The sequence below is a fragment of the Myxine glutinosa genome, chromosome 3 (assembly GCF_964187855.1).
Source record: "Myxine glutinosa chromosome 3, kmMyxGlut1.1, whole genome shotgun sequence".
NCBI lineage: Eukaryota > Metazoa > Chordata > Myxini > Myxiniformes > Myxinidae > Myxine > Myxine glutinosa.
In genome coordinates this window covers 27,350,067-27,370,753 of record NC_136263.1, presented here as the reverse complement: position 1 = coordinate 27,370,753, position 20,687 = coordinate 27,350,067, and the positions used below count along the sequence as shown (strand labels likewise).

General features: G+C 46.8%; 1 protein-coding gene across 1 annotated transcript in view; it reads right to left on the bottom strand.

The window, feature by feature from the left end:
- The window catches only part of LOC137423723 (neuronal vesicle trafficking-associated protein 1), a 103,646-nt gene that overhangs the window by 35,349 nt on the left and 47,610 nt on the right, over positions 1-20,687 (bottom strand). The window contains exon 2 of the mRNA XM_068111170.2: positions 1,801-1,965. Coding sequence (XP_067967271.2) covers positions 1,801-1,965 — 165 coding nt within the window. The remainder of the gene's footprint in view (positions 1-1,800; positions 1,966-20,687) is intronic.

The following is a 20,687-nucleotide window of genomic DNA, read 5'->3' as shown; positions in this document are numbered from 1 at the left end:
TGGTCTTCATCAATGATCTCTCTGACTCTCTTGAAAATCCTCTCTATCTCTTTGCTGATGACTCCACTCTCTGACGCTCCATTCCTCATCCCTCAGATCGGCAGTCTGCATCCTCCTCACTCTCTGCAGACCTGGACAAAATCACAGACTGGGCAAACAAGTGGAACATGTCTTTCAATCCTGACAAATCTCACACTCTTACGATGTCTCTCCGAAAAGACCGACTGGACAACCCTCCCATCTACTTTCTGAATAATCCTCTCCAAGAAGTTCTGTCACTCAAACTTTTGGGTCTCACTATCTGCCATGATCTTTCCTGGGAAAACCACATTTCCAAGCTGGCCTCCAAAGCCAGTCGCCGACTGGGCATCCTCCGTCGTGCGAATCCTTCCTTCACTGAGCTCCTCACCACATACAAGGCTTTCATCCGCAGCTCAATCGAGTACTGCTCTCCCCTCTGGGCTGGTGCTCCTGCCTCACACCTAGCTCGTCTTCATGCTGTTGAAACCAAAGCGTTCAGAATCATTGGAATCTCCCGCGATGACGCTATCTCCGAGGGCCTTTCAATTAATCACCGCAGGCAGGTTGGTGGTCTTTCCGTCTTCTACCGACTCCTCTCCGGCCTTGCTCCCCCAGCTCTCTCTGGGCTCTGTCCCCCAAATATTCCTGCAGGTCACACAAGATCTGCCTGCAACCCTCTTATGGTTAAACTGCCAAAATCAAGACTCTCTGCTCACCTTCACTCCTTCATTCCTCTTTTCTCCCGCCTCTGGAAAAAACTTCCTCACTCTCTTCAATCCCACTCCGCCCTCCAGGTCTTTAAAACGGCTTTTCACCACCATCTCTTATCTTCCCCAATCCAAAACCTTGATCTTTTCTACCCCCGCTAATTTCACCCCAAATCCACTTTTTTGAGGTGACTTTTGACTTCTTTCCTGGAAGTCCTTGGTGTCCTTGCGTTTTATACCTATCCTGCCTCCCCCCAGGCCCTCTTCCTCCAAAAACATCTCCCGATGTCCCTGCTCTCAAATGTTGTGTTTGTGTGCTTCCTCCCCTTCTCTCCCCATCTTGTCGACCGCTCCCCTTTTCATATACTTTGTTTGCTTGTTTGTTTGATAAATGTTAGCTCTTTCACGAGCCTCGACTCTGTACACACACAAAAAAAAAAAAATAACATTCTTTGTTATCTCAAAACGATGTATAAAAGCATTAAATGATGAACTAATTGCTTGGTGATATCTCTGCCCTCCATGAGATAAATTACAAACTCTTTCTGGAGTCTTACAAACAAAAGTTGGCAATTTAGAGGTTTAGCAATTGGTTAAAGGTTCAATGACCTTCATGGAAGTTTAAACTCCCAGGAATATCTGAAAAGCAATTATTCACGAAAATGAGTTTTGGTAATTGCTGTAAAAATTAACCTTGCCACTATTGTTGCTGCAAGACAGAAAAAAATACTTGTTCGACAATTGTCCTTAAATGACCAAGATAGTTTTATTGAGATTTATTCACCACCAAACTAGGAGAGTACAGCACAAAATACCAATAATGGATCATAAGAAAACCGATCACGAAGATTCTTGAGTGGTGGATGTGAAAACAATCAGTCTTGAAATAGTGAAAGAGAAGAGAAGGAGGAGAGACAGAGAAGAGCGAAGGAGAGAGAGGACAAAGAGATTAGAAGAAAGGGGAAGAGATGACAAGAGAAGAGCAGCAGAGAGGGAGATCACCCAAAGAAAACGTTTGTGTAACGGTATAAATGAAGAGTATTCACTAAGTGATGTCATCCAGAGCAAGTACCTTTTCTGAAGTGTTTTGCTCCAACTGGCTCGCATCCAGCGAAGTGAGGAGTGGGGCAGTGTCCCTCTGTGTGTCTCCATCCTCTTTGCCTGTATGTTTGTCCTCCTTCCCCTGCACACTACCCAGTTGCACCATGCTGACTAGCTGGCCCCTGCTAACGCGCCACTGTAAATGACAAAAAGCACATCATCATTTTTATCTTGTAATGTGTGCTGCTAACTGCCAACTTCATGATGGAATTTTGCTTCCATTGGCATACAGCCTGCTATCCAGCAGAAAGGGCTAGTATGATGAGTTGTTAAGGTCTAGATATATCTATGTATGTGAATATGTATGTATGTGAGAATATTTATGTAAAGCATGGAAAAGCCACAAACAGATCAATAATGCCAAAGCCACAGGCATGGATTGATTCCCAGCAGAGATTTGAAAGAGATGTGGAGTGGTGCTGCAAGATCATCTTCACAACCTCCTCTTATCCATCTGGGAGAAAGAACAGGTTCCCCGACAATGGAAAGATGCAAATTTGTGTCCATCCACAAGAAGGGAAGTCGGCCGGAGTGCAGTAGCTACTGTATATGGGGAACGCTCTTCTATGTGTAGCAGGAAAGGTACCAAGTATATTTCTTGTGAAGAGATTGGCTCCCGGAATGAACACCATCCACCCAGAGGCTCAGTGCAGCTTCAGGAAGAAAAGGTCACATGCAATAGACAAGCCCTCTGGTATCTCTTGCATAGATATGGAGAACCTGAGAAGCTCGTCAAGATCATAAGAAGACTGCATGTGAGGATGAATGGCCGAGAAACAATCCAGGAGGATCTGTCCGAGCCTTTCCTATCAGAAATGATGCGCGTTAGGGATGTGTCTTCGCCCATAATCAATTCAACCTTTTACCTTTTCTTTGCTCTGGCCATGACACAAGCCTTATCTGAAGCTCCAGTTGATGTTGCATTGTAGTTTAAGATCAATTGGAAGCTGTGTGATCCATTTCTCTCCCACAAGCCACTCAGGTTGCCAGTCAAGGACCGGTAGTTTGCGAGGATGCTGCTCTGGTTGCAGACAGTGAGGCTGAGCATAGCAAACACCAAGATCCTGTACCAACCTTCTCTGGACATCCCTCCACTGGCACCATCGTTGTTTTCAGTGGGCACTGACAGACTGGAAGTAGTGGAAAAATTCCAGTATCTGGGCAGTACCCTCTCCCATAATTTGTCACTGGATGATTAAATTAACCACCGGATCTCACAAGCCTCCCGTGCGTTTGGCACACTCTCTAGAAGAATATGGAGGAGCAGGCACCTCAATGTGCACACCAAGGCCCGAGTTTACCCAGTAGTAGTCCTTCCTTCCCTCATGTATGGAAGCCAAATCTGGTGCATTAGGAGTATGAAGGCATTTCAACAGAGATGCCTGAAACTCATTCTGGGCATCTGCTAATTTCACCATATACCAAACAACACCACACTAGTGAAGGCCCAGGTGACCAGGATTGAACCTCTGATTTGGGGTAACAGGGTTAAGTGGCTAGTCCACCTCTGACGCATGGAGGATGCATATTCTGGGAAAGGCCTCTCTGTCACTGGAAGCTGTGACTGCACTGGGAGCAGGTGTGGGAAGGTTTGCTAATGGTAAGAGCATTCTGGTGCTGGATGTGTACTTGTTTCTGATGCATGAGCACATGCTGTCTCTGATGCTTCCATTGGTCTGGAAGCATCAGAAACAAGTACACATCCAGCACCAGAATGCTCTTACCATTAGCAAACCTTCCCACACCTGCTCCCAGTGCAGTCACAGCTTCCATTCACAGAGAGGCCTTTTCCAGAATATGCGTCAGGCACAAATATGGTGGATAAAGCATTATCATGTATGTATGTAGGTAGGTAGGTAAGTATGTATATGACCACTTGAGTTTGTATCTGCATACATAAAAAAACATTATTAATGCCACCGTGAATGAAAAAAGGGTAGAAATAATCTAATAATTTCGATGTGTATTCTAAATAAATAAATAAATATAATTAACAGTTTGATCAATTGAAATGTGTATTATCTTTCCTATTGAACTTTCATAAACGAGCAAGTCATCATTTAACAGCCCAAGCTCTTAAAGTCATGGAATGAGCAAAAAAAAAAAAAAAAACCTTGCTTTGGTTTTTTCAACTTAATCAAATAATTTTACACAAAATGGCAGAAATAATTGCAATCTGGGCAGTACCCTTCTCCCAAAATCTGTCACTGGATGAATAGATTAACCACCGGATCTCACGAGCCTGAACAAATGAGCCCCACTAAGAAATAATTGCAATATACAGTACTGTAGTATCTATCTATAATTCCAGTAATCTCTGTCTGTCTGTCTGTACGTCTGTACGTTTGTTTGTTTGTCTGTGACCGCTGTTTCTCGACAACTACCGGTCCGATATACTTGAAACTTGCCAGGTATATTGCTGGGGACCCGAGGATGTGCCTTTTCAAGGTTTCATATTAATCGGACAATTACTTACCGAGCTATGTCCAAAAAACGATTCAACCAATCAGAGAGCAGCGAACGATCGCGTGTGCCGAACGTGGCGGACACACTCTGCCTCGGATGGCACATTTGACAGCGTATTCATTTATTTCACGTTGGAAAACTATGTTGCCGTTAAACTATGTTTTAATAAAGTTTTAAAACTAATAAAAACGAATTTGCGATTCATTCGCTTTCCTGCGCGTTTGTGCACGCGATGGCGATTGCTTTACCAAACTCCGGAAGCCGTTCGCTTTGGACCAAACCATTTCATGTAAATAGAGGGGGGGGATATAATTTTAGATATAGATATAGTACGGGCAATGCCCTAGTCTATCTATAATTCCAGTAATCTCTGTCTGTACGTTTGTACGTTTGTCTGTGACCGCTGTTTCTCGACAACCACGGGTCCGATATACTTTTAACTTGCCAGGTATATTGCTGGGGACCCGAGGATGTGCCTTTTCAAGGTTTCATATTAATCGGACAATTACTTACCGAGCTATGTCCAAAAAACGATTCAACCAATCAGAGAGCAGCGAACTATCGCGTGTGCCGAACGTGGCGGGCACACTCTGCCTCGGATGGCACATTTGAGAGCGTATTCATTTATTTCACGTTTGCAAACTATGTTGGCGTTAAACTATGTTTTACAACTAATAAAAACGAATTTGCGATTCATTCGCTTTCCTGCGCGTTTGTGCACGCGATGGCGATTTCTTTACCAAACTCCGGAAGCCGTTCGCTTTGGACCAAACCATTGCATGTAAATAGAGGGGGGGGATTGTCACCACTCGCAAGCCGTTCGCTTTGGACCAAACCATTTCATGTAAATAGAGGGGGGGGATATAATTTTAGATATAGATATAGTACGGGCATGCCCTAGTAAAAATAATTGTGGGAATGCAGGCAATATAAATATTGGGGTTACATACATTGCTTCCACTAGGGCATTGCCCGTACTATATCTATATCTAAAATTATATCCCCCCCCCCCTCTATTTACATGAAATGGTTTGGTCCAAAGCGAACGGCTTGCGAGTGGTGACAATCCCCCCCCTCTATTTACATGCAATGGTTTGGTCCAAAGCGAACGGCTTCCGGAGTTTGGTAAAGAAATCGCCATCGCGTGCACAAACGCGCAGGAAAGCGAATGAATCGCAAATTCGTTTTTATTAGTTGTAAAACATAGTTTAACGCCAACATAGTTTGCAAACGTGAAATAAATGAATACGCTCTCAAATGTGCCATCCGAGGCAGAGTGTGCCCGCCACGTTCGGCACACGCGATCGTTCGCTGCTCTCTGATTGGTTGAATCGTTTTTTGGACATAGCTCGGTAAGTAATTGTCCGATTAATATGAAACCTTGAAAAGGCACATCCTCGGGTCCCCAGCAATATACCTGGCAAGTTAAAAGTATATCGGACCCGTGGTTGTCGAGAAACAGCGGTCACAGACAGACAAACGTACAAACGTACAGACAGAGATTACTGGAATTATAGATAGATTATGACGACTACTACTACTACTACTACTACTACTACTACTACTACTACTACTACTACTACTACTACTACTACTATGCCACGCCACGCCATTTTGCTGCTCCTCGAGCCGTGCTATTTTCGACATTTCCTTTTCACCCTCTTCCGTTTTCGTTTGTATTTTTGGTTTATTTGGGTTATTTGAACCGAGTTGGTTCATTTTGTTACTTTACTTTGACGTCCCGTTTGAGTTATTAGTCCTTTTGTGTTCGGGCCTAGCCGCGGCGTGCGGCCGCACCCGTGTGGGACTAGGTTTGCCGCGCCCGATTTGTGGCGTATCACAAACTGTTTGACTTCCTTGTTTTTGCTTAATCACCCTTGACTTTCTGTGCTAAATTTGCATAGTTTTGGCGATTAAGCCGATAAGTTATTTGCTCAACGCGCGTTTGATTATCCTTTTGAGTTAATCCTTAGCATACCGGTCCGGTCGTGCTGAAATAAGCAGAAACTCGCGAACGAGCTAATTGATATTTTCTTTTCTTTTTCATTTGACGGGAAATATACCGTTAATAGTAAACATGCCTCTGGATGGTACGTGGGCAAAAATGGCCGCTACTACCTCTGGTGCAGGTGGGAACCGCCCTTTAAGGCGTTAACAAGGAAGCACGGGGTGAAATGCGAGTTGGGACAAATCACCCAAATAGAGGCCTATGTGAACGCACTCGCTAGTGTGGTTGATCCAGCAACGATAGTTGCAGCCTCGAAAATGTATGGACAAGCTGTGTTCTTTCTTAACTCAGAGGCTGCAGCAAACAAAGTCATTGAGAAAGGGATTAGTGTGGGAGGACTCTTTGTACAAGTCGAGCCGCTCTCAAGTCTTGGTACAAGGATAATTATATCTAATATACCTCCTTACGTGCCTGACAATGTCATGGTGCCTTTCCTGGAACGACTGGGAGTGTTGAGATCACCCATCAAGCCTGTGTCTTTGGGCTGTCATGAGCCCTCCCTACAACATGTCTGGTCTTTTAAAAGACAAGTATCCATTGAATTGGGAAAGGAGGCTGAATGTGAGGGGTCGATTGTTATTCCTTTTGACGGAAAGAATTACAGGGTGTTTTATATGACAAACGAACCCCGTTGTTTTGTATGCAAAGCGAAGGATCACAGGAGAGCAGACTGCCCCACCATCATTAAAGAGGTTGCAGCTCCTCAACGTCCAGATCAGCCTCGAGAGGATCCCAGCGTCACTGTAGGTAACCTAAGAGAGGCGGTTGCTCCTTTGTGCTCGAGGGCAGTGGACCCTCAAGAAAGTTCTATACCAGCTTCTCATCCCAACTCTTCCGCTGCCATAAATCAATGGCAGGCAGTGGGAGCAGGGAAGGCAAAGAGAGCACAGAAGAGGAAATCAGAACCCGCAGAGGATGGGACCACGGAACACCCTGGTACAATTGAGGATGACATGGGAAGTAATGTGTCAAAGGGATTTGTAAAGCCTAGTATTCTGAAGGAGAAAAGAGTGGTAACCCAATCTGAAGAAATGGAAGAAGAAGAAGAAGAGGAAACTATTCATCAAACGACAGGATATGGAGAGTCTTCTCTCTCAGATCCACCCAAAGACAGTTTGAAGAATGAACAGGAAGGGAGACCGTCAGGTAGTAAACCCAGCACGGTAAAGACAAACAACCTAGAGGTATCTGACTTGACAGGGCCAAACGATACTGTGATGTTGGCTCCTGAGAAAATGCATCCAATAATAACAACTGCAACGAAGCTTCAAAATAAACCAGGGATTGAAACATCTACAAGAGCAGTTCTGAACCGAAGGATTAACACCGAAGTTTCAAAGGATTCTGAAGTAGCATTCATCGGTGGGACAGACAGAGAGAGGGAACCAGACACACAAGCATCAATAAAGTTGCTGGCACTGACCGACATCTCAGGTGATGTCACTTCACTCACTGTTGGCGCAGAAAGGGGAATAGTTGAGCACATCTCTATTTTACGACCCCAAAAGGTTGGATCTCCTATACCAACTGAGGAGGAGGCATCCATTCCCACAGGTGTAGCAACGTCCACCGCATCAGAGCCAAAGGAGCATTCCTCTGCGCCAGAAGATTATGCCAAGTCAGCCTTGAGAGACGACATGGCAGAAGACTTGACACATTGTACAAGTACACCAAAGGAGAAGGATCTTGAACCTCCAGACAGCGATGATGAGGAAAGTATTGGTGATGGGGAAGACTATCAAGGGTCACTGACTGGTTTAGAGACAGACCTACCGGCAGGACGCCATTCCTGCATTCCCAGTCAGGAGATACTCGAGTTCCTGGAACAAAGCTTGCATAGCAGGAAGAAAGTGGAAAATGCGCTGAAACGGTGGAAAGATTATGACTTGCTAGTGCATTCCTTGTATGCACTAAGGAGAGAGGGACATAAAACAAGGACTTCAGGCTCGGCCGAACAAGCCCGAGTCAGGAAGTTTCTAGCAAAGTTGTTGAGTTACGGGCCTGAATATAAATTCGTTTAGGAGGATGAATTTCACAGAAACAAAACTCTCAATACAATAATGACATCAAACTTACGAATAGGATCATTGAATGTCAATGGCTGTAAGGATGCATTCCGTGTGCACCAGGTATTGTCATTCTGTGTGAAGGAAAAACTTGAAGTAACCTTTTTGCAGGAAACCCACACGACCCCAGAGGCTGCATCCCGATGGGAAAACCAATGGGAAGGCTTGGCCTTTTTCAGTCACCTAATGGACACATCTTGTGGAGTGGCTACCCTCTTTTCACCAAAGAGGAAACCTGAAATACTTGTCATAAAGGAAGCCAGTGTGGGGCGGTTGCTACATATAAAAGCAAAGTTTGAAGAATTTGTTGTCAATTTCGTCAACATTTATGCACCTTGTGTAGGAGTTGCAAGGGGGATTTTCTTCAACCGGTTGCAGAGATTCATGCTCACCTTGCCTGGTGAAGAGTGTGTAATTCTTGGAGGAGACTTTAATTGCACTCTAAACCCCTCCCTTGATCGAATAGGCCAGGAGCCGCATAATCCCTCTGTAAGAATATTACAACAAACCATAACACTGTTAAACTTGAGGGATACTTGGCACATACAACACCCCACAGACAGAACATTCACGTATACGAGTATCAGAGGTGGTCATATATCACAATCCTGGCTCGATAGAATTTACGTGTCTCACCGTTGGTGTAAGATTGTCAGTGACTCCGGCATAAAAGTTGCCCATTTCACAGATCACAACTTGGCCTGGATTAAGTTTTCCCTGGCGGAAACAAGGCGAGGCCCTGGCTTGTGGCACCTGAACAATGCTTTAAGTCAGGATGAAGCCTTTTTGTCAATCTTTTTGAATTTTTGGCAAGCCTGGAGGAATAAAAAAGGAGATTTTTGCTCACTTGGATTCTGGTGGGATGTAGGCAAGGTACGATTGAAATTGCTGTGTCAGGAATACTCGTATGGATCGAGCAAAACACTTGGGTTAGGGATCAAAAGACTGGAAGAGGAACTGCTGCACCTTGAGAAGCACCTGGCCACACTTACCTCTACTGAACTGCAGGCATACCAAGAAAAAAAGAGCACCCTTAAAGCATGTAGTCGTGTGAAGGCACGAGGGGCGTATGTGCGCTCTCGTTTGCAGTTTATTTCTGAGGATGAATATGTCCTGAATTATCTCAAAGGGGTGGAAAAACGCAAAGGTCAATTCAGGACTATAGCGAGTGTTCTCGCAGAAGATGGTCTCTTGCTCAATGGCTCTGAGGGTGTTCAAAAACGAATTAGAGCCTTTTACGCTCAGCTGTATTCGGGTAAGAGCACAGATGCAGGTGCAGGTGGCACTTTGTGGAGTAGTCTTCCTGAAGCCTCTGTAGAAGACCGGGAGCAGCTGGAGACTCCATTATCTCTGGAAGAATTGAAAACCGCCCTGCACAGCCTATCAAGAGATAAAGCCCCTGGCATGGATGGCTTATCATGTGAATTCTATACAAAAGTATGGGACTTGGTTGGACCTGATTACCAAGTGTAGCTCAGGAAGCATGTGATACAGGTATAATGCCCCTTTCTTGGCGTCGAGCGATGCTGGTCTTGATTCCCAAGGAGGGTGACTTGAGAGACTTGAAGAATTACCGCCCTGTGTCTCTGCTGTGGGTGGATTATAAGGTCATGGCTAAAATGTTGTCACTCCGTCTCGGACCAGTCCTGACAAAATTAGTCAGCCCGGACCAATCTTATGCCATTCCAGGCAGGACAATACATGACAACATATCCCTTGTCAGAGACCTGATACAGTATGCGGACATGACTCGGACTCAAGTCGGATTTCTTTCCTTGGATCAGAAGAAAGCCTTTGACCAGATGAACCATGAGTATCTGTTTGAAACCTTGCTAACATTTGGGTTGGGGAGGAGATTTGTAGGCATGATTCAGACGTTGTACATGTCGGCAGAATGCCTAGTCAAAGTCAACGGTTTCTTGCTCGCGCCCTTTCCATTTGAGAGAGGAATAAGACAAGGATGTCCCCTGTCCAGCCAATTATATTCCCTATGTATTGAACCCTTCCTTTGTTTGATGAGAAGAAGGCTAACTGGCATTGTGGTGCCACACAACAGGGTCAACCTCAAACTTTCTGCATATGCAGATGATGTTCTCGTGTTTGCCAGTAGTGCAAGGGATATGCAAATAGTTTATGATTGTCAGCAGGTCTATTCAACAGCATCGTCTGCTACAATCAATTGGAGGAAAAGCTTGAGGATTCTAATTGGACAAATGCAGGTAAAGGAGTTACCAAAACTTTTTCAGAAATTGACCTGGAGTCGCAATGAGCTCAAATATTTGGGGGTGCACTTATCCACTTCCCATGGGTCCTCACCACTCATTAACTGGAACACTTTAGGGGACAAGATCGAAGCAAAGTTGAGAGACTGGAGTGGACTACTAAAAGTCCTGTCTCTGAGGGGAAAAACACTCCTTATTAAACAGTTTATAATTCCGAAGTTAGTATTCAGGCTCTCTTGCATAAGCACTCCAGAGGAGTTTCTGGTTAAGATGCAGAGGAAGCTACTGGACTACTTTTGGAATGGTAAACACTGGGTTTCCCTGGGCATTCTGAGCTTGCCTTTTTCAGAAGGTGGACAGTCTTTTCCCTGCCTTCGAAGCCACTACCACGCATCCAGGCTGAAGACCATACAACGTTACCTACATGTGAACCCTGCACCGCAATGGTGCTCACTGGCATCATACTTCTTCAGCAAAGTGCTCAATCTTGGGTACAAAAGGAATCTTTTCATCATTACATCTCAGAGCCTGTCTAGTGCTACATTGCCTCCTTTTTATCAAGAAATGCTGAAGGCTTGGAATGTAGTCGACGTACAAAGAACAGTTCCTTATCCAGGCAAGGACCTGTTAGAAGAACCGCTCATTCTCAACCCTCTTCTACAGGGCCCAACTCTGGCTTCCTTTTCAGTAAGAAGGAGCCTCTTAGCTGGTAGCATATTCACAGTGGGAGACCTTCTGAACGATGGTAAGAGAACGCTTTTACCCAAGGAACTCGCAGCGAAAATGGGCCTGAGGACAATCAGGATCCCCTCCAGGATACTTGAAGAGGTCAAAAGCTCCTTGCCTCCCGATTGTCTGGAATATCTAGAGAATCCCAAAGAGGGTGATGGATCTGGACAGATGTCCATCGGTAATTCCATGGATTTTAAAATCCGACCACGATGTTGCGAGCTCTCTCAGCCAATACCTGCAAACAATATGAGTAAGACCCCTGGCACAGTGGAAATGTCGTTCTGTGGGCTATCAAGGAAAAATATATACCTGCTAGTGATCCACTCGCTCCATTATATAGCTCTTGCAACCCGACTGGATACTCCCTGGCGTGAGATTCTTCCACTTCCTTCGACTGTTCATCCACGTTGGGATTCACTCTATCTCTACCCAACGCCAAGAATGATGGCAGACTTAAGTTGGAGGTTGCTACATGGTGCACTGAGCTCTGGATCTATGATGCGGCACTTCACTAACATCTCAGAGGATTGCTGCTTTTGTGGTGAAAGGAAAACTATATTTCACATATACCTTCAATGCCACCGTCTTGAACCAGTGTTCTTACTGATGAAAAATCTTCTCTTGCACTTCTGGCTTCACTTCTCTCCAACACTTTTTATCATCGGGCACCCGGTAAAGAAACTAAGCAAGTCACGAGATCTCCTTGTTAACTTTATTTTAGCCTGTGCAAAAATGGCAATATATAAAACCAGGAAGGCAAAAATTGAGAAAGATGTGGTGGAACACAGTTCTGTATGTCTGAAGGGCTTAATACGCTCACGCATTATTTCGGAGTACAAGGCGGCAGAATATAGTAACACTGTTCAAAAGTTTAAGGAAACCTGGACTATAAATGATGCACTTTGTACGGTCTCCCCACAAGATACTTTGCTCTTATTTGTATAAATGTGTTATTTGGCATTCTTTTTGGTGTTCTTTGGCGTTCTTTTTTTGGTGTTCTTTGGCGTTCTTTTACCTTCCCCTTATCTGTCTTGGTAGTGCTTTCTCTTCAAAATGCTCTATCCTGTCTACTGTAGTTCAAACCATGGACTTGCAGAGATGAGGAATTGAGCGACATTAAACTGGGAACATATGTTTGCCTGAGCTTGCATGAGCTCTGAACGCAAATCTCTGTAACCTTTCCAACAAAGCACTACTACTACTACTACTTTAATGGCCCCATTTATTTTCAAATTATTGTGGGAACATATACACATACATATCTATAAATATATATACGTATATTGTTGTGGATATGAGAATGTTTTTTTTTGTTGTTGTTGTTATTGTGTAAATTGTTGTTAGAATATCACCCTCCTTACTCCAGTGTTGTATAAAGGTCAAAGGGTGTTCCCGTAGTTAGTTCCATAAAGCATACATGAAGGACACCATAATATCCCTGTTCAGTAGTTTATTTCCTTATTCTGTGTATTAGGTTAAGGCTTTGTCTTCCATTAAGATGACACTCCATTGCACCAAGTGAAATAAGATAGATTCCCTTTCATTCCCCATTCCCACTCCCAAAACTTCTACTGCCAACTACAATAGCCGCCATTAAGCATGTGCTCAGCTCGGGGAAGAAGGGCGTGCCCGCCCATCGTCATCAAGGGTGGAGTCAGAGGGCCTGTGCCCACCAATCAGGGCCGAAACGAGCTCACCGAGGGGCGTGTCCTGAAGGCCGGCGGCTTGATCGCCTGAGGCGCTATAAAAGCGCGCGCGCAAGAACCGAGTGTGTGGTTGGACCAAGTAAGAGAGAAGGGTGTGGTTGGACTAAGCGAGTGTGGTTGGACCAAAAGGGAGACGTGCAAAGAGAAGTGGTTGGACCAAAAGGGAGACGTGCAACGAGTGTGGTTGGACTGAGCAGGAGTTGAGTACGAGAAGAGTTGAGTTGAGTTGAGAAGAGTTGAGTAAGGGATCCCGGAAAGAGCAGCTCCAGCCACCGCAAGTTCAGCCACAGCAGCAGCAGCCACAGCAGCTTCAGCCACAGCAGCTTCGGGGCCTTGATGGCAGTTTCGAACGGGGCCGCGAAGGAACGGCGGCTGCTAAACGCGCCGATCGAGAAAGGGGCGGCGGCTGCTAATCCCTGACCCGACCGTGCTGCGGGTCCAGCTGAACCTTTCTCCCCCTCCAGCCATCCACCTCCTGCCATTCCTATCATCATTCCCCGCGTGAGTCTGTCTTTGTTTGTTCTGTCCCTGGGTAATAATTAAGACTGTAGGTAAGCTAATAATTGCACTGTGTCTCTGATTCTTCTGTATATTATTTTATTATCCTTCCTTCTCCTTGGTTACTTTGAGCGTGTAAATAGTATGAATAAATTTAGTAGTATTTCCAACCTTTTTGTCTTCTTCTTCTTCTTCTTCACATCCGTGTCGCCTTTGTCTTTTCCCTATTGAATACCTGTGGCGCGATCCGGCCAACGTTCGGGAATCGGGTTAGTCGGGGTAACTGTTAGGGCCGCGTCGGCAAACCAACATCTTATCCACGGTCCGTAACTATATATTGTTGCGGATATGGGATTTGGCCTCCATCCATATCCGCTTGTAAATATTCCCCTATTTCCCCAATACTCCCCAACTATCCCCAATCCCCCATTCCCTAGTCCCATTGTCTGTAAACAACACTCTGTAGAACCGACCTTCCCCTATTTCCCCCATTAAATGTCGCACCCAGGTTCACCGCATCTCACGTAGACAACTATAGGACATCTTGCTAGTTATTCTTAGTCTATGTCAGTTAAGGACTCGTTTCCATTAATTCGGATTCTTCGTTGCACCAGAATGTGATTGTATGGCACCGTTAGAAAGTTTAGGACCTCCCAATACCTCCCCGCAGCTCTTCCTCATGGTACAACAACAACTACAACAACAGCGGCGGCGGCGCGGGGAGTGTGCGTCCTCACTCCGGCTTGGTTAGCCGCCATTGAACATGTGCTCCGACGGGGTTACCACGCAGGGGCTCGCTGTCAGCTCCTCGTCAAGGGCGGAGCCCGGTAACCCCCCGCACCCAATGGAAGCGGCGGACCGATTCCATCTGGGGCGGAGCTAACGAGCCGAGGGCGTGTCACTCCCCGCTGAACATGCGCAGGAAGAGGGAGGTGACGTCAGATGCGCCTCAGCTTGGAGAGATAAGGTCGCCACCTCCGAGCGCTGAAATACCTCCCCGCATCTCTGGACCGGACCGTGCTGTATCCTGTCCCTGAGCCAAGGTGCACCTTGAGCTATCGACTGCCTGTCCTTCCCCGCCATCAATCCCTGTGTAAGTCAGTCTTGTCCTGTTTGTCTGTGGTCTGTCGGGGATAGATAAGACTGTGTCTAAGTGCCCATCTTGCTGTGCTTTACCTCTTGCCGTGTAATCTACCTGTTTCTGCATAACCAATATTATATCCTCCTCCGGAGGTCTTGAGAACTGTACCCCTTGTGTCGTTGCATTAATCCCAGCCGTTGTGTCCTTTCCTTCATTGATTTAGCATAGCGCGATTTGGCCAACGTTCGAGTGGAATCGGGCGGGATAGGGTTCTAATCGGGGAGTAACTGTGCGGACGCGGTAATACCAAACCGCTCGGTAAACTAACATCTAAAACCGCGTCTGTAACAATTGGTGTCGAGGAGTGAGATCGGACCCGAAGCGCGCTTAAAGCGCTCAAAATTACAAGTGACCGAAATTTGATTTTGTTTTACAAAAATAAAAACCCGAATTTTGAAAGTCGCGCTATGGCGGATCAAGATGGCTGGGTTCCGGTAGAGGAGAGTGAGGCAGGGTCGATCCAGGACCAAATTGAGGGACATGAGGAGAGCGAAGCAGTGAGGGTGGCAGGGTCGCAAAATCGCGTCCTCGCGCACGAGGTTACGGGCGCGCAAAATGGCGCCTCGCACATGGCCACGGCGACCGCGCCCGCGACCGTAGTAGCGCCGCTGGTAGATTTGGACCTTTTTTTAATACAAATGAAGGCCCTTATGGCCCAGAATAGCGAGAAAATGAGGGACGAATTGGGGGGCGACATGGGGGCCAATAGCCAACGGTTAGAACAAAGGATGGGGGCCCAGATCGGAGGGTTAGGGAGTAGAATAGAGGGATTAGACAATAGATTAGGGGAAATACAGGAGGGGTTAATGGGGGTAGAAAACAGAATGGCCGTTCAGGAGAATCAAATGGAAGGGATGAAAATGGGGTTAATGGGGGTAGAAAACAGAATGGCCGTTCAGGAGAATCAAATGGAAGGGATGAAAAAGGGGTTAGAGGGGTTAGAAAACAGTATGGAAGGCAAATTGAGGGACATGAGGGACCAAGCGGAAAGGGAAGTTAAACAAATGGGGCAGCAGATAGAGGGGGTCAGAATGGGGGTAGAAACTAAACTGGATGCTCACAGGGAGGAAATGGAGCAGATGAGGGTGGCATCTGGGCAGGAGATGCAAGTGATGGGAGAAGAGATCAGAAGAGGGGTGAGTGAGGAGGTCGGAGGAGTGCGCGAGGAGGTGAGGCACTGTAAGGAGCGCATGGAGAAGGAGGTGAGAAAGGGGACTGTAAAGTTGCAAGGTGGTATAGAGGAGTTGACGCTGGGAGTAGAACAACTGACAGTGGGACAAAAGGAGTTGGGGGACCAGGTAAAGAAGAACACAGCGGTAATAGAGGGTTTAAAATCGACACAGAAGGAGATGAAAAAGGACGTAGGGGTAATTAAAAAAGAGTGTCAGACGGTACATGAGGACCTGACGAGGAAAATGGACAAGGTGGTAGAGGTGATGGAGGTTAAAGAGCGGGAGGTGCGGGAGCACATAGAAAAAAATAAAGTGGAGTTAGAGGAAGAACTTAAAGGGGCGCACGAGGAGATGAAGGAGGTGAAGCAGAAATTAGAAGAAGTGGAAGAAGGGGTGAGCGAAATTAAGAAGCGACGGAGAGAGGATAAGAAAGAGATAAAGGAGGAAGTAAAAGAATTGGTCCAAAGTCTGTGTTCGGATCGTGATGATGTGCTCATTAACCGGATGAGGGATTCGCAGGTGATGGAGGAGAAGTGAAGAGAAAGAGGACCCGGTGTAAGTGGTGACCAATATGGTCGTGCGTATGATGCGCCAGGTGATTTAATAAGCTTGGGGGTCGAGATAGACCCGGATGTTCGTGAGAGGCCAAGAGTGAGGTGTATGGCTGGTCCGGAGGGTATGGAACGAGAGGTGCGAGGTGTGGGTGAGCAAGGTTGTGGTGGTATGGAATGGGTAGCGGGTTGCGGAAGTGTGACCCATGCATCGACACCAACAGGGGTAGTTGTTAGAGGGACAGGGGAGGCACGAGAGCCCCTTGGGGGTAATGTACTGTGGGGGCCCGGCCGGTTCGGCCCCCCGCTGACCCCGCAAGGGGCGACGCACGGGGTCCGGCAGGCGGGCAACGACTCACATACGAGGTGGTCCCACAAGGTCCCACTCGCGCCGTATGACGGTGGGTAAGGGTGGCATCCCTGCCACCCTTCCCATGCGTGGGGCAAATGCGCTATAGTTTATGGGGGTGTATGGCAGTGGAAACTAGCCCGGGTGGGTTAGGTTATATTGTAGGGATCTAGCGAAGATGACATTAGGTGACGTTAAGGTTAGTTAGTGACTGATACCTGTAGTGGGGACGCAGGTAGATTAGTATGGATGATAATGACGAGGGAGCGCAATAGTTTAAAGGGACGACTGGGAAGCGCAAGTTTCAGAGGGGAGTAGTTAGATGAGATGATGCTGTGTGAGAACTGGACAGGTGTGTGGAGCAGTGGATGAGTAGTGAGTGTTGTGGATCAGCGCGAATGCGCTTGGGGAGAGAAGGGTGCAGGTGGCACCAGGTGTGAGAGCACAGGTGTGGAGAGAGTTGGAGTAAGTGGTACGGAGTGGTGTGCATGGTGCGAAGGTGTGAATGGGGGAAGAGTGGACCCCCATCACGGATACCCGGGGTGGGTAGTGTAAGTGTTAGGTAGAGGGTATAGGTAAATTGTGGTTGGATATTGGCATTTGTGGTGCGGTTGCAGAATGGTATTGTGGATGGGTGCATTAGTGTTGTGGAAATGGCTGGGCGTGTAGCCTGTTAGTGTGTGTAGTTGGTTTGGGCACTCCACCACTGTGAGGATGTCGGCCAGGTGAGGCCGCAGGTGGGCTCTGGGAGCCGTTAGTGTCAGTGGGTGCCTGAGGATCCCGGGTGTGGATCGGGCAGCCCGTGCCAGAGAGGGCACTGAGGGGATGAGAGTGCGAGAGGGCCTTCCCCAGTTAGTTAGGTTAGGGTGAGGAGCAGGTAAGCTCGGGTGGCAACTACAGTGGTGGAGGTGTGCAGGTGGGTAGACCTGCTGGGAGAGCTACACGTCACAGCCCAGAAATTGTGCGAGGGCACCAGGAGATGAATCGGGGGAGTGAGACCCCAAATTGAGAAGCACCACAGTTTGGTCAATGGGAATTGGTTTTTAGAACCCATAGTGTAAGTTGGCCAATGGATTGGCAGGGAAAGACCCCGGGTAATGTAAAGTTGTTAAAGTCATTTAGGAAATAGTTAGGATTGATGAACCTGTCGCACCATACGCAGCCACTTACCTGAGGTGAGGATGATGACTCCACACCTGTGTTTCTTTGTTTTGTGTTGCAGGAAGTGAGAATTGCTGTTGGATTTCTGAGACGCATCACGACGTGGATGAGACATTGGGGTGATTCCATCTCTCCCTCCTTAGGAGGGACTGATGATGAATTGGTGATGGCAAATTTTGATGTTGAGTTGGAGATGGCAAATTTTGATGAGAGTTGGAAATGGCAAATTTGATTGGTTAGGAGGGAGAGAAGACGAATTTGGTTTATGGGAGGAACGGGGAAGACAGTAGGGACGTTTGTTGATGTGTAAAGTAGATGTTTATGGGTAGTGTTGTGTTTTGTGGATACCGTAAGGGGTAAGGGAGGGGCAATGTAGGTTACCTGGTGGGGGGGGGGGGCGTACGGTAGGAAAGTACCTGTCTCACCTGGTTCCCATGTGCCCCCAGTGTGCATTACCTAATATTGCGTGCACTTTTGCGCCCTTACCACCTTACTCACTTGTCTTCTTTTTTTGTCTCCCACCTCCGAGGATCTGGCTTTGGGGCAGAGAGAGAGAAGAGAGAGGTGCTGGCTCCGCAGTTGTGGGCCTGTACTTTCGCTGCTTGCTGCCTGGATCGATACACCATATGGACCGCAATTTTTGTGGCCGCCCACCATGGACCGCAGTTCTTTTGCGGCCAAGCACCACCCGTTGATGGACCTCTGGGTCAACGTGGCACCTATGCCATACAGGTGAACCACTTATAGTTGGCCCCCCTGACGGCCACAATTTAGAAATGGACGCGGTTGGCGCCTTTCTTTATTTTTGAAGGAAGCCAGAACACCAAGTGGGCTCCAAGGCAAGACCAGCGGCAGAACATCGGCCGGCTGCGACACCACCGGTGATTATTGAACACTTTATTGGTGCACCGGATGGTGCTGACTGTACATGATGGGGTGGTGCTTTTGGTGCTTGGATGGGGTGCTCTGCACATTATTAAAGGCCGTAAGGCCACAGGGCACTCGTGGGTTGGTGTATCGATGCTGGCATGCGTGCTCTCTCTATGCATAACATCTGCATGTGTTCCTCCAAAAACAGGTCCTGGATCGTAGTGTAAATATCAGTGTAGTCTTGTGTAAATAATGCTCCCTACCGGCTGTATGTTTAGTTTGAGGATTCTTTCCGCAATTCGGTTATCCTGTGGGTGTGTTTCTGTGAGGAGAAGGGTGCAACGTCGCAGGGGGACATATTTACTCATTTGTGAACATCTGTAAAACTGTCGCACTCAGGGTTGAGTTAATAGTAGAGGGAACTACATCTGAGTGCCACACTAACGTAGGTAAAAATTTATCGGGTCGGGACGCCCCGAGGTAGAGAAGGGTGCAATGTTGCGGATATGGGATTTGGCCTCCATCCATATCCGCTTGTAAATATTCCCCTATTTCCCCAATACTCCCCAACTATCCCCAATCCCCCATTCCCTAGTCCCATTGTCTGTAAACAACACTCTGTAGAACCGACCTTCCCCTATTTCCCCCATTAAATGTCGCACCCAGGTTCACCGCATCTCACGTAGACAACTATAGGACATCTTGCTAGTTATTCTTAGTCTATGTCAGTTAAGGACTCGTTTCCATTAATTCGGACTCTTCGTTGCACCAGAATGTGATTGTATGGCACCGTTAGAAAGTTTAGGACCTCCCAATACCTCCCCGCAGCTCTTCCTCATGGTACAACAACAACTACAACAACAGCGGCGGCGGCGCGGGGAGTGTGCGTCCTCACTCCGGCTTGGTTAGCCGCCATTGAACATGTGCTCCGACGGGGTTACCACGCAGGGGCTCGCTGTCAGCTCCTCGTCAAGGGCGGAGCCCGGTAACCCCCCGCACCCAATGGAAGCGGCGGACCGATTCCATCTGGGGCGGAGCTAACGAGCCGAGGGCGTGTCACTCCCCGCTGAACATGCGCAGGAAGAGGGAGGTGACGTCAGATGCGCCTCAGCTTGGAGAGATAAGGTCGCCACCTCCGAGCGCTGAAATACCTCCCCGCATCTCTCGACCGGACCGTGCTGTATCCTGTCCCTGAGCCAAGGTGCACCTTGAGCTATCGACTGCCTGTCCTTCCCCGCCATCAATCCCTGTGTAAGTCAGTCTTGTCCCGTTTGTCTGTGGTCTGTCGGGGATAGATAAGACTGTGTCTAAGTGCCCATCTTGCTGTGCTTTACCTCTTGCCGTGTAATCTACCCGTTTCTGCATAACCAATATTATATCCTCCTCCGGAGGTCTTGAGAACTGTACCCCTTGTGTCGTTGCATTAATCCCAGCCGTTGTCCTTTCCTTCATTGATTTAGCATAGCGCGATTTGGCCAACGTTCGAGTGGAATCGGGCGGGATAGGGTTCTAATCGGGGAGTAACTGTGCGGACGCGGTAATACCAAACCGCTCGGTAAACTAACATCTAAAACCGCGTCTGTAACAATATATATATATATGTATATGTATATATATATATATGTATATATATATATATGTATATATATATGTATATATATATATATATATATATATATATATATATATATATATATATATATATATATATATATATATATATATATATATATATATATATATATATATATATACTAGCTGAGGTACCCGGCTTCGCCCGGGTTGAATAAGAATAAGACAAATATATGATGAAAAGAACATGTATATTTTAGAGCAATATCATAGTACATTTCCTACATGACGTTTTGTCAATTTTCAATTTCTCAAAACCTCTTGGTATACAACATTTCTGGTTT